A 15,414-nucleotide genomic window follows, 5' to 3' on the forward strand; every position below is an offset into this window, starting at 1 on the left:
CTAGGATAAGCAAATACAACTAGAGGCTATCCATTCAAGTTGAATGTTTTCGTCGAAAAAGTGACTTTTAATTTTGAAATAGAAATAGAAAAAACTATAATTTTAAAATAAGTGGCATTTAATAATAAAATTTATATTTTTACAACTGTAATTTTATATTTTTAATGTTTAAATTTAAAGGATATTAACATTACTATCGTTGTATCAAAATAAAATTACGGGATCGGAAACGAGTAAGCTCAGCGAAAACACCTTGAAGAGGTTTAAGCAAACCTAGTAGATTTCAAGCCAGTGGAAACATAGTATAAGTTTTTGTACATATTATTGACTCCTTTAGTTTAGCCGGCTATTCAACGCCGCTGCAGAACATACAGTTAGCCGCCATTGATGTGTTATTAAGACGGCGTCAAACACTTTAGGATATTTATCTATAAATTTGACACTCACAGTCATTTGTCGACAGTCGTTTGAGTAGAAAGTGAGTTTGAAAAATTTTGTGTTTTATTTATCTGCTGAAAAGAAAAAGTATTTAACTGCGCCCGTTGGAAACAAAAAATACTTCTTGTGGCAATAGCAAAAAAATTAGTGAAGTTTAAGCAAAAGTAACCCCGTGTAGTGCCATTTTTTAACGCTAAAACAATAAGAAAAGTAAGGAAATATAAAATTTTGCCACAAAATGTAAGTGCAGTTGTTACTATTCCAGTAATTAAGGTTAGGTCTAGGATTTTTTTTGCAAACTGCGTAGGCGAAGAAGAAAATTTTTATTTTTTCTTTTTGCAAAATTTTTCTTTGTATGCGCAAAGATTTGGCAACACACACATACACAAACACACGTACCACAAACTAATATTGTATGTATACGCGCTTTGTACCCCTTGCCGATTGATTTGCAAGACATTTTTGTTTAGATATTAGGCGGCTAATTAAACAAATATGATTAATTTTGTTTAACAAAATAAATTAAGAAAAAGTTTAAGTGTAGATGTGTGTGTGCATTTGTAATACATAATTTGTCCTTTCATCCCACTGAATCATCCAATTCCATATTTTCATATACTGATTCATGGTGGAGCAGAGCAGCCACTCGTATTGTGTTGAGTCACACTTGTCTAAAATAAAGAGAAAGAGAGGGAGAGTGAAAAAAATCTGTTTTTTTTTTGTAAAGTGAGCTAGAGATAAGTGAGTGAGTGAATGAGTAGGAGAAGGAAAGTAGAGAAAATATAACAAAAATACATATAGAAGAAGAAGAAGAAGAAAGAAAGAAAAAAACAAAAAGGGAGTGTAAAAATGTAAAAATGCAAAAAAGAAAAAACTCAATGTTGAACATAACGTCGCTTATTTATCACCATTCGTTTTAGTGTGCTTGAGTGAGATTGGTGTGCGCGGCAGCAACGGCAAGAAGAAAAATAATATTTTTCGGTACTTTTTACAAATTTTTTGCATTCTTTGTTGGCTAAACTTGTTAGACCGCGGCTGCGTTGGCATTGTAAGAAAAGAAGAAAGTGTAAGGAAAATATAATTTTTGCTAGAAATTTTTAAAAAAATTATAAATAGGAAATAATTTATTAGTGAGCTGGAGTAGTATTAAATCTGTTAAAAACGAAATTTTACAAAAATAATTATAAAAGTTGTTAAACTATAAATTCTTTGAAAGCTAAATTTGTTATTTTAACTATAAGTTAATGATTTTTTGTTAAAATTTGCAATTTTAATAATATTCCTCCTTTTTTTGCAGCACTCCTTAAACGAAAAATTTGCAGACATTTTGTTGGACACCACCACATTGACAACAGGAACAAAAACTCAAAAAACGTTTTAAATTTTATTTCTGTATCTTCTCTACTCGTCGTAAGTTTTTATAACCAACAAATACAAAATGAGCTGGCAAGATTATGTTGATAACCAATTGATGGCCTCGCAATGCGTTACCAAAGCCTGTATCGCTGGTCATGATGGCAACGTTTGGGCCTCTTCCAAGGGCTTTGAGGTAAGTGTCTAAATAACTAAAATTTTAAATGTTTAAGAGTTTGTAGGAAAGGGGGTTAAAAATTATCCTTTTTAATGTATTTTTCCTTTTTGGGGCAAGTTCATGGGTGTGACCATTCAAAAAAAAAAAAAAAAAAAGAAACATTGTAGGTACTATAAGAAAATGATTCATGTTTGCTTTTTGCGGGGTAGAGCCAAAAGACATTCATTATCAAAGTTTGAAAAAAAAACGTATCTTCAATTTATATTTTTTATTAAACTAAACAACATATTAACACAATTCTTTACTTAATCCCCTAAAAAGCATTATAAATTGACTTTTGTGTACATGTATACAATCAGTATCAGTAGTAAGTAGTGTGACATGTGAAAAAAAGCCGAAAGAAAAGCAAACGCCCTTCATACTACCACCACCATCAACCACGACCATCACCACCACCAGTCACTAGTAGTTGATATCGTGCAAACTTCACACAAAACCACCACCAATAATAACCTTCTGGATGTCGTTACTTTTTTCCCATTTTTCTGGTGTGTTTTACTTTTTATTTTATATTTCATTTTCTGCTGTCCATATCCCACTTTTTATTTCTGCCTTTTTTTTTGCAAGTGGCGGCGACAAATGCTCAATATGGAGCCAATAACACATTTTATACAACGCACATAATAAGTAGCAACAACAAAAAAGACCGGTCGTCGGTCATTCTATGGTTGTGTTTCTCACCGGTTTCTTTTCTTTTGTTGTTTATCTTTTATTTCAGCATTTATGCTGTTTTTTCTTTTAGCATATAGTGAAAGATTTTGAAATCTAAATGTTAGAAATTGTCTTAGAAAATACGTTATATTGTTCTTGGAAATTTTATTACTTGATTATGCAAATTTTTGGAGAAACGAAAAAAAAAAACTGTATCAATGACCTTAACAATGCATGTGTGTGTTTCTTAAATGGAAGTTTTTTTTGCTGGGTAATCTATTAAACTTTCAGTTGACAAGTTTAAAATGTTTGATGTTGGATTTGTTATTCCAACTGGTTAGATTTGTAGGGGTTATAGTATGTCAAATATTCGTGACAAAATGCCAAATTGTCTTATAAGTTCCCAAATTTCAATTCTACTTAAAATATTTCGAAATACATAAACATTTTAAAATTATAATAACATATGGAAACTCCAAAATTTAAACATGTAAGATGTGGCCTTAAAATTAATTAAATAAAACTAAGTTTTTATAAATTCTGAAGATCGGCAGTTTTCGAACTTAAGTTCGAATTATTGAATATGTCGTTAAAAAATTATAGGTATTCTGAAACTACATTGAAAATTCCTTAAAATTTTCAAAATGCATAAAAAATAGAGAAACTAGATATTTATGATTTCTCACAATCGAGAGATTATTTTAACAGTTCGAATTTTCGAAAGTAGTGAAAAAAGCATGCATTCCGAAACCACATTTCCAAAATTTTGATGTTCGAAAGGAAAAAATTTAAGAAATTCATTTGAAATAAAACTAAAATTATATTTTTTTTTTTCGAAATTTTCGAAAATTTTGTAAATGGCTTGTACTCTGAAAGATTTCTTCTTATTATTATTAAAATTTTAAAGATCAAAATTTCAAAAAAAGTATTAAATTGGTCTGAAATAAATCTTTCCAAATTATAACTGATTCAATTTGAAGTAAATAATAAAAAATGGTTTAAATTTGTAATTCATTCTATCTGATTTGAAATGAATAGATTCCCTGCAGGAAATGAAGCGATAATTGTCTTAATGCCACTAGTACTAATACTAGAACAACAGACACTAGTACAAATTGGGTTAGAGTTTATATGGAAAAATACTAGTACTAGAAGTAGTTGAATGGCGCCACTTGTAGATTGATTTTTGTTTGACATGTGTTGGAAAAAATAATTTTTTTAAATTATTAAAATATAATTTTGAAACATTTTGCATAAAAAACGATATTTTCATACATATCCCTTCAAATGTGAGGATAAATAGTGCATGCAAATTTAGATCCGGTTGCAGGCAAATCCCTATGTAAGTACGTCTATTAAATTTAAAAACTGCAATAAGTTTAATATTTGTTTTATCGTACGGCAAATGTTTTTATAACGAAATGGAGATATATACCTGAAGGGAATTTTTGGACATAATGAAATCAATGATGGTGATACGGATAGAACCAGAATTTCTTCAAACTTTCATATTGAATTGTTAGGTAAATGTATTTACAACATTTTTTATTGTATCTTTAGAAATAAAACCTTATAAAAAACAAGTTGTGTAGTAATTTTCACTTGGAATTGTGCAGGAGGCTTTCAAAAGAGCAAAACCACCAATTATGGCGACTTTTTATGAATATTAGAACTAGTATCAAACTGGTTCTAAAGAACCCAATTGGGTCGAAGTGTACTAGTATAAGTCTAGAACTAATGGTACTAGTAATTTTTCAAACACACTCAATGTTAATTTGAGCATTATGATGGTATAGGAAAGTTTACAGTTGGGAACTAGTACTGGTGATTTTGGTACTAGTTAAATACTAGTTTGGTACTAGTTCCATTTCCTGCAGGGTTAGTACAAAGAACAAACAGAATTTCTATTTTAATAATAATTTATAATCTTTTTATTGAAAAGAAATTATTTATACGTCCTCAATATATCATCATTAATTCATATTAAATTAGTTAGAGTTTGACAAGTTAACGAAATATATTACTATTATGTATTTTTATTTCAACCGCAATAAAAAAGCCTCAAACACACAGTTGTGTTTTTGTTATAAATACATATTTGATTAATTATACTTTAATAGAACAAATAATTTAATTTTGTTTAATAAGTATGTACTTATTAATACAATTTACATTTACCATATAACAACAATTTTAAATTATAACCAATTGCATTAAACATACACATATTATTCCTTTCTTTACAAAATTAATCAATTAAGTAATAAAATAAAATCTTTCACAATTTGCCAAAAAAGAACAATAACCGCTGAATAGCAAGTAAAAATGCATAATAAAAAAAAAATATCTTATCTACTTTGCGTTCTGTTTTATTTTTGTCGTTTTCTTGAAAGTCCAGCGAACTTGCTATTCAAAACGTAATTTGATAAAAATACATTTTAAGAAAAAATAAAATATGGTGTGAAAGTGTAGATATTTTTACAGCTGGAGTATTAAATACAAACAAAATCTCTAAATTTAGTATTCCTTTGTAATAATTATTCAAAGTTACTGTTGCTGAGTGTCTCTCTAGCCCAACTTTGAGCTGCTTTATCTTTTCTACTCTGTGTGTGTGCGCCTTTTTACAATAATATTACACTTAAAAATGTCATTTTTGTAACGTTATTATCATCACTCATCCAGTAAGTGCTGGGGTCTCCCTAATCTTAATATTTTACATATAAATTTCTTTTGTTTAAAATAAACATTTTATAAATGTATGTTTAATAATCCGGGAGACCATTTTTATCACTTTCTTATGTGGCATTGTTAAGTGTGATGATAAATTTATGTTATGCGCCTTTTTTTCATAACATATTTTAAACATATGTTTCAAATCATATCGGAAATTTCTAGAAATTCTTTAGTTTTTTCATATACATTAACATTGTTTGTGTGTGTGTACTTTCCAGGGGATCGTTTGGTTTTGGTGGGTGCATAATATTAAGAAGGATTTCCTTTAATTCTGTTGCAATATGGGTTTGTCGTGGGGGTTAAACAAAGGGAAATGTTTAAATTTATTTTCTTTATTTTTGGTGGTTTGTTTTTTAAAAACCTCTATAGTGTGAAATGTTATCGCTTTGTCGCTGTGAGTCATACTATACTCTGGCTGACTGGCTGGCTGTCCCTGGTGCACATTGTTGCTGTAAAATTATATACAATTTTTGTTTTATTAAGTTTTTTTTAGTATGTATATGTTTTAGCGCAACGATTTTTCTTTTTAATTTTGTACACAATTTGGAAAATGATATGAAAAAAAACTAAAATAATAATCATCAACACATGAACACATTGATATTATTTTTAGAATAATTTGTGCAAGAAGAATTTATCACGAAAAGCTAGCAGCCAGTTGTATATTTTTTTTTTTCATCCGAAAAATTTGCAAAAAAAATACACTACTACTTGACTCATATCTTTCCTCCTCTCTTGATGGCTGCAACTCTACGTTATTCTTTTCTTTTTTTCAGTTTAATTTGGACAAAAGAAATAGCTAGATATTTTCACCTCATTTACTATGTCTAAAAGTATAACTTTTTCTTTTAACAAACAATCAGCTGACGCTGACTGACTGGCTGTCCCTGTCTACGTATGCCAAAAATTAACACGAATTTTAAATCTTCGTTATCTTTTTTATTGTATAGAAAAAAAAAAAAAACAAAAAGCCCCCTCCTCCCCACACATACTACCTATAAATAATTAATTAATTTTACCTATTGTAAGCCACTTAAGCTCTAAATTCTTTTCACTTCTTTTGTCTAAAAGTACACCAATCAAATATAAACACACATGGTAACTTTTGACCTGCGTATCTGAAAGATAAGTTTTAGGAAAAGATATTTTTGTATAATATAAAAATGCGGTAGTTTGTTAAAAGTGTTGTCAATATTGGCCAAATTCAAATAGTAAAATAAACTTTAATAAAGTTGTTTATTTTAGACTTTATTTAAGAAACTTAATTTCAAGGTTATAATTGATTGTATTTTTAGATAAGCAAATAATTCCGTGAATTACTTCAGTTAACTTTAGTTGATAGAAACTCATTAAGAAAACAATTTTTGAAATTTTGCATTAAAAACACTTGGTTTTTTAGTAAATATTTGTGAAAACTTATAGATTGTGATCAAAATTGTTAATTTCGAAATGTATGAATTAGATTTTTATAAATTCTTATAATTAAGAGAATATTTTGTCTTAAAAAGATGTGATTTTAAAACCTACATTTATTCTCAAAATTAGGAAAATTGACCTCAAATGAAACTAAAATTTTGTTTTTATGAATCCTGATGATTTAGAGATTATTTGAAAACTTTAAACAATTTTCGAATACATATAAGTTCGAATTTTCGAACATGCCATGAAAAGCTTATGTTAATTGAATTCTAAAACTACATTGTAAATATTTTAAAAATTCTCTACAAATTTTAAATTATTTTAAAATTTTGTAATTTTGAAATGAGAAATTTTTAAGTTCGAAGTAAAAATTTTAAGAAAATGGCCTCAACTGAAAGAAAAATAATGATTTTAAGAATCCTGATGATTTAGAGATCATTTAACTGCTTTAAAATAGCTTCAAATTTTCGGACATTCCATATAAAGCTTATATTCTGAAAGTACATTGAAAATAATTTAAAAATTTATGAAATTTTTAAAAAATAGCCTCAATCAAACAAAAATTTAATTTTTAAGAATCCTGATGATTTAGAGATATAAAAACCGTTTCAAAATTTTTGCGAACATATGTTCGAAAATTCAAATATAACTTTGAACCTAATATTTAATCTAAAGTTTCAGCTTATTCGATACTTTTCGATACTACGAGTTGCAGAAACAAAAATTTTGCCTGAACATATAAATAAAAGATGTTAAAAGCTCCTAAAAATAGTGCAAAAAACACCTTATATTGGCATCACTGCTGTTTAGTTTCAATAGAGAAGAAATCGTTTAGTAAGGGCGGGGTAGATATTCTACCACTTTCTGGCAAAAATAAATGTGAATCTTATAAAAATGTATTTTATAAATAAAATTTTTCACACTAATTGTGGAATAAAATAATATTTTTAATAATAATTTTGCGGTACAACAAATACATACAGAACAAAAAGTAGCAGCAGTATTATAAAGAAAAAAAGTATTTTTGCATATGTACTCAGTACTCACATGCATATCACACACACCCGGCGTTATTGTGTACTCGGTACATTTTCATTTCTTTGTATTCTTCTTTTCATTTCTATCTTGGTTATCTATCTTTAGTTTCCTTTTCTACACACTTATTTATATACCTATTATTTTTGCTTTATTATTAAGTTTCTTTTTATCCATATTTCCGCAGCACACTTTTTTTCGTTTCTCTTACTCTCTTTTTGTATACATATGCTTAAATTTTTTTGTTGCAAATCTATACGAGTTAAAATGTATGTATAAATATGGCAAAATTTGAATTGAGTTGTTTTTACACTCAATCAATCCCCCCATTGAAATTCACTTCCATTTCATTACTTTTTTTTCGTTTTGTATTCTTATTCTTATTTGCATTTGTATATGTATGTTTTTGTTTTATCTTTGCAAAAAACCGGCTGTTTATATATATCAAAATGGCTGCCATTGTGTGGTTGTAAAAAGAGATGAGAGTGAGAGACCTTAGGGATGAGAGCGAGAATATTTGCAAAGAGTGAGTGATGAGAGTTGAGTGTTTTTTCTATTGTTTTTTTTGTCCAGTATTTGTGTTTTTTTAACTGTTTTTGGTTATTTTAGCCATTCTCTGTCTCTGAGTGACATTGAAATTTATTTGATTGCTTTGTTCACCGTTCGTTGTCTGTCAGTCAGCCTTTTAAGGGCGGTAAAATTGTAGATACAATTTGTAATATGTTTTACATGGGTTGTGTGTAAATGGTGTGTTACCTAGTTTTGTTTAAGACTAATAGATAGTTAGGAAGGTGGTGTGTGGTGATGGTAGAATAAAGGTGGTTAGTTTGAGGTTGATTTTTGTTGTTGTTTTTGTTTATTAAACGTTCATTACGTTGAAAAGAGGTGGTGTAGAGAGTAGAACAGGCAAAATTGCTAGCAAAAAAAAAAAAAAGTACAAGTCAATGTACCTTTACGAAATATAATTGTTGTACAAGATCATTATTAAGACCATGACATAGAATGAATGTGTTATTCTAAATATAAAACAGATTGTTGAATGAAATCAGCTTTTGGCACAAATATGTTTGAACCAGGGTTGGTAAAACTTGCATAATTGCACTTTTTCTGGTGCAATTACGTCTTTAAAAGAGCAACAGTACACTAATGACCTATTTTGTACAATAGGTATTATCTTTATTTCCTCGTTGGTCAAAAGTGGAAGTATACATTTCTTGTTTACAATGTTAACAAAGAACTATTGACTATTCTATGGAAGAATCTATTGACTAGTACCTATATGGTCTATTAACAAGTCTATTGATTAGCTTATAATCTTTTCTATGGACTAGCCTGTTTAATAGCCTAAAGACTTATCAAATGACCAGTCTAGGGACCAAAGCCTATGGACTATTCTATAGACTATATCCTATGGACTATTCTGTGGAATAGCTTATTGACTAGCCTATGGACTAGTTTATTGGCAATATAGGGGATAGCCTGTGGACTAGGATATATTGAGCTGTCTATGGACTAGTCTATTTACTAGTCTAATCTATGGACTAGTTAATTACTAGGTGACTATTCTATGGACGAATCTATTGACTAGTACCTTATGGTCTATTGATTAGATTTTGGACTAGTCTATTGATTAGCCTATAATCTTTTCTATGGACTAGTCTGTTTAATAGCCTAAAGACTTATCAAATGACCACTCTATGGACCAAAGCCTATGGACTATTCTGTGGAATAGCTTATTGACTAGCCTATGGACTAGTTTATTGACAATCTAGGGGATAGTCTGTGGACTAGGATATATTGAGCTGTCTATGGACTAGTCTATTTTCTAGTCTAATCTATGGACTAGTTAATTTACTAGGTTAAGGTCTATTTTATTGACGAATCCATTAATTAGTTTATTGAGCAGCTTTTAAACAAGTGTATTGACTAGTCTATTAACTAGTCGTTGGACTATTGACTAGTCTATTAACTAGTCATTTGGGCTATTGACTAGTCTATTAACTAGTCAACTAATTTATGGACTTGCCTTTTGAATAGTATGTTTACTAATTAATAATCTAATGCATTGACTGGGTTTATACGGACTAACGAAGAGGGATTCAAATTGATATCAATTTGCCATACCTGGTATGAACTACATATTTATAAGAATATATCCCAGCAAATGTTGTTATATCAATTTTTATTTTGCATTGTTATTTTTTTTTTGTTTTCTTTATTTTATATTAATTTTTCTCTTTTTAAATTTTAGGTTACAAAAGAAGAATTGTCAAAATTGATCTCTGGATTTGATAATCAAGATCTTCTTACCAGCAATGGCGTTACATTGGCCGGCCAAAGATATATCTATTTGTCCGGTACAGACCGCGTTGTCCGCGCCAAATTCGGACGCAGCGGTGTACATTGCATGAAAACCACACAAGGTAAGTTTAATTGAAATTTTATTGAAAGATGGTTGTAGTATTTTACATCAGATCCGAATAAATACACTAAAGCTTTGAAAAGTGTTACATAGTTCATCAATAGCTTGGTGTAGAGTATCTGCGATACGTTAAAAGTCCTTTAAAAGTAGAACATTTACTGTAATATTGTCTAAATTTTTAATTAGTTTAAATTCCCATAAACTAGCAAATAAAAACAAAATGAAATCCCCTTCAAAAATATAAGTTTAATGCCTTGTTTATAGCCTTGTTAATAGAAATAATTTTGTTAGTTTAATAAACAGACAAGTGTCTAGTCTATTTGGAAATAAAATATTCCTTATATGGTTATGATTTTGACATTGTTAAAAGTCTACATTTAATGAAATAACTAATATATTGTTTTTCTATTTTTATTTATTTTTTTTGCAGCCGTGATTGTTTCCATTTACGAAGATCCCGTTCAGCCACAACAGGCCGCATCCGTCGTAGAGAAACTTGGAGATTATCTTATCACTTGCGGGTACTAGAAAATATAAACACACACACTATACATAATACATAAAAGTAATTATATAATAATATTAATAAACGAAAAAAAAACATAAAAAAAAAACAAAAAAAAAATATCATAAAAATAATTTTTTGCTAAACAAAAAACAAAACTTTGGAATAATTTTCATACAAAACAAATAAAAAATAAATATAAAAACAGAAATTTCAAAGATATTCTCTTAAACAAAAAATTTAATTTTACAACAACAAAATATTTGTTTTACGCTTTTTTTTTACAAAAAATACAAAAAAACTATATATTTAAAATGCATATACACAGAAAATGACCAAAACAACAAACCCAGCAATCCATCATACATTTTTTTCAACTAGCTCCTCTCATACTTACTTACTCCTCCAACAGATGTGTCGTTGTCGTATAAAAAGTATAAATATTAAAAAAAAAACAAACAAAACAAATATTTTTTTAATACTTGGATATAAAAAAAATGTGCAGTCCAAAACTAATCAATCAACATACATACATAATAATAAAAAAAAACAAAACTATTATTAAAAATGTATTCATTTTTATAAAATATTTGAATAAAAATTTACAGTATGTATAAATAATGTCATTAAAAAGCAAGAAAAATCTATTTTAAAACAAAATTTTTAATAATTGAGTGGAATGTTGCGGTTTTTAATAGTTTTCTTTGTTAATTTTTATAAATGCCGATAACACAGTTTAACAAATTTTTAACCTAGAAACCAAAATACAGTTTTGTAAAGGATTGGGCAGCGCTGGCCTCAGAATTTATCTTGAAAAAACCTTTTTTTTGATCATACTTGAAGACATAATGAGCGATTGACTCCTTTATCTATAAAATTTGTTAGGTCGTGTGAACGTCCACTCGGTCGGCTTTAAAACAAAGGTTTATCATCTGTTATATCTTCTTTATTTCTTGAGGAATTTTTAAACAATTAGAAATGTATACTTTGGTGTCTTCTGGGTCCTTTTCAAATTCTGTTGAACTGTGTAAGTTCATTGCTTAATTAAAAAGGGTTTGTTAGAGTTAAGGAGTCATTAATAAACATGTTAAAAGGTGGGGGAGGGGATTCAAAAAACTACAATAGTAGTTTTGTATTTTTTATATTTTCTGTTGTTAGCATTTTAAAGTTTTAGTTTCTTTGAAGTTGGTTTTTCTTTTAATATCCACAATGCATTTATTTATTACATAGTTTCTTTACAAGATTTTGTTGTAGTGCTTAAAAAAGAATTTATAAATGTCATTTAAATGTCACAAAAACTAAATGTCTGTGAGTGTGTGTGGAGTGATGTTGTTTTTAATACATCAACAGCTAAAATGTATATGGTTTGTATAAGTTGTGGGGGGTAAATTTTCTTTTCCAAATATTTTCTTTATATTTTGGCATAAAAATTCATTAAAAGAAAAACACAAAATTTGGCTAAAAACATAAAAACTATGTCAATTATTAATAAAATATATTAAACAAGCGTAAATAGTGAAATTTCTAAAAATAAATATCAAAACATTTGTGTATTTTTTGTCAATGAGCTAATTTGTTTAAAAAAAAAAAACAAAAAATTTTTTCGTTAATAACAAGAAAATATTTTGATATTTTAATACATTTTGTTTAAAAGATAAAATATAATACTGATTTCCGTTAAAAAAGAAAAAGAATTTATGAAAAATTAGTCATTCTTTTAAAATGCATATTGTTTACTTTTACAAAATGTAGACATAGCAACTGAAACATTTTTAATTTTCTATTAAAATGTTGATATGTTAATTTAAAATTTGAATTTGATCGAAAGAAGAATTAGTTATTATTGAAATTAAAAGAATTGGGATTTAACAGTTTGAAAAAAGTTGAGTTTAATCTCAAAATTGATACTTACATAAGATTTTTAAACTATCTTTGCTTGAGGTTGAAAGTACCCGGCTTTTCGACATATTTGAGACGTTTTAACAGCGCAAAGTTAAATTTATTGGGCCGCCTGAGAGTCCTTTCCCTTTGCTTCAAAATAAAAGTGTAACCTTTCTTATATCTTGTTTCTACCTTAAGATAACTTGATCTAAATTGTGCAGAAACTTAATCGAAATAGAATAAAGGTGATTTTAACTGATCACAGTCTTTGTCTTCAAAAAACAATTGTTATACCTATCTTGCTTCTTTTTTGAAATATCTTAACCTAAAGTTTGAAATAACTCCAAGAGCGTTTATTTTGCAGTTTCCTTACTTTTCAAAAGTTTTGTTCCTTTAAATCGGAAGACTTTGTAACCTTAGAATTCATAAGTTCTAAAGGAGTTTATTATCTAACTCGTATACGAGTAGTGAAATAAAGCTAATAAATCCATCCTCTACTTCCGTAATTTCAAGAATTTCCTATAATTTACAAAAATGCATTTCCGTACTTAAAATTCTTAATTATTTTCCTCACTTCCAACAAAATGTCACTAAAATTTGACAGCTACGGAAATGAAGCATTAAATTTAAAAGCTTAAACCCGGCTTAAACATTTGTTTTTGATTTATAACCAAAAAAAAATGTTTTGTAATTTGTTTATATTTTATTTAACATAATTATTACTATTTCTGCATACAAATTACCGTACATGTGTTGTGTTCTACACTACAACATGCTTTCATAACAGTTTTTGTTTGTTTAAATTAAAATTTATACAAAAAATGCAATTTATATTTGACAACCAACCAAAAGTGCCAACTAAAAACTTTAGCTTTTTTTTTTAGTTTGAGGTCAACGATCTTCATATTTCATTGGTATAACATTGAAAAAAATAACAGCAAGCAAAAAAAAAAAAAAAACAAAACAAAAAATTAGGTCTTTAGTAGTTCAGTTGTTACTATATCAGAGTAAGCAGTTTTGGAAGTATATTTTAAATGAATGCATGTATGTTTATCAGAGTTTAACTACGTATTTTAATGTGAAAGAAATACTTAGTTGTAAAGATTTATCCTTTATGTAATCATTATGAATCATCCCACTTCAAACGGTTTTCCTTTCTTCTCTTTATTAATATTTTTCTCATGAAAAAATTCTGCCAATAATTGTTAATATTTATTTCACGGAATCTTTGAATAAAAGTTCTAATGAGACATCAAATTTATTATAGTTTTTGTAGTATTTGTGATCAATTTGAACTAAGACCCATTTCGCACGCACCATGGTTTAATTTACCATTTCGGTTTCAATAAATTTTGTTTGCAATTGTTTTCTTTTTGCAGGATTGGGAAACGTTACAAATTTCGGCGCAATGAAGTTGTTGCCTCCACCATACAGTTGGTAAAAAGTTTGGATTAAGACTTTGGTAGTGGCACTTGTAAGTTATTCTGTATTTCCATTCCACGTTTTTTCATTATTTCTATTTGTTTTGCCGGTATTATTACCCTTGTATTTATAAATGGTTAATGAAATTATTGATGGATTATTAGAGGAATTTGGTTGGCCATTCCGTTACTATTTCGTTTAACGAGCAGTGCTGGGAACCACATAGAAAAAGTATCAAACAAAGCTCTATTAGTGATGACAATTTTCGTACATTTGTCACAAACTTATCGATAAATTTAATTTGACAGATTAGTAATTGTAAAAAAATCAAAGCCAATAAAAAAGTGGGAAAATTAAATGTGAATTTGTGCATGAAAATTTTATAAAAATTAGTTTAAAAGGAAAGTGATTGCTGTTCTCAATAGTATTTTTGTATTCAATTGAAAGGAAAATATGGGAACGTGTAAAAAGCAAAAAAGTTATAAGAAACTGTTCTGTGAGGCTTCGTGTCACCATTTGTCATGAAGCAAAAGTGTTAAGGTACAACCAGTGACATCTTTGTATGCATCATCAATTAAGCATGACAATCACTTCAATCTATGAAGATGCCGTTCCTATAAGTGACGGCTGAACCACCGGATTAACGAAATTTATACTTTAAGTTATTACAACAACAACAGGTAATTATTTATAAAGTTTATTCTTCCCTTGTGACACATCATTTCTTACAAGAACCTCTTAGTGCCACAGAGTTGAACCTAACAATTGCCATATTAGCTATCTTTCCGTACTCAGACATTGTTTCAGGTTTTAATCAGATTTAATTAGAAAAACAAGAAAACTTATTGAAGATTTAGATTTCGGGAAAGATTTCCTGTAAAATTTGATGAGTTCACTAACAGCCTTATTGCTGAAGCAGCTCACAAAGACTGTAAGGCTTTAATTGATACAAAAATAACCCATAGGCAAAACTTAAAGCTGCTAATAATTTCACTCCCCCCTGCCGTATGAATTATTTGTTGAATTATAAACTTAGTTAAGCACCTGCATCTGTACTGCAGCAACTTCCTCATACATATCTCTGTCGGCACATATTTGTCATCCGCACCAACCTACATTGCACTTCTAGGAAATAACTAACATGTTCCTCAAGGATATAGTGATTTTAAACCGACAAGTATGCATTACTATAAATATTAACAATGGGAGTTGTATTCTAATCCTGTTTGTTCTTTAATGGGAGTTTCTTTATAATAGTAATTGTAAACGAATTTCGGAAAATATTTGGCCTTGTATGTAGAATTGAAAACTTGAAAC

General features: G+C 28.4%; 1 protein-coding gene across 6 annotated transcripts; it reads left to right on the forward strand.

Annotated features, from left to right (window-relative positions):
- The first annotated feature begins 336 nt into the window (after positions 1-336).
- Positions 337-10,914, forward strand: LOC119607015 (profilin). Of its 6 annotated transcripts, none has more exons than XM_037960716.1 (4): positions 337-478; positions 1,736-1,987; positions 10,119-10,290; positions 10,720-10,914. In XM_037960716.1, exons 2-4 carry the CDS (start codon positions 1,877-1,879, stop codon positions 10,815-10,817), a joined length of 381 nt encoding a protein of 126 aa, XP_037816644.1. In that variant the 5' UTR covers positions 337-478; positions 1,736-1,876; the 3' UTR covers positions 10,818-10,914. The 6 variants fall into 6 exon arrangements, with proteins under 6 accessions (XP_037816644.1, XP_037816640.1, XP_037816641.1 ...); XM_037960712.1 differs by having other exon boundaries at positions 424-678; positions 10,720-10,911; XM_037960713.1 differs by having other exon boundaries at positions 424-648; positions 10,720-10,911.
- The last annotated feature ends 4,500 nt before the right edge of the window (positions 10,915-15,414 follow it).

Source organism: Lucilia sericata, unplaced genomic scaffold (assembly GCF_015586225.1).
Source record: "Lucilia sericata isolate MDLA Ls3-8-SP2 unplaced genomic scaffold, ASM1558622v1 Contig000645F_arrow, whole genome shotgun sequence".
NCBI classification, from domain to species: Eukaryota; Metazoa; Arthropoda; class Insecta; order Diptera; family Calliphoridae; genus Lucilia; species Lucilia sericata.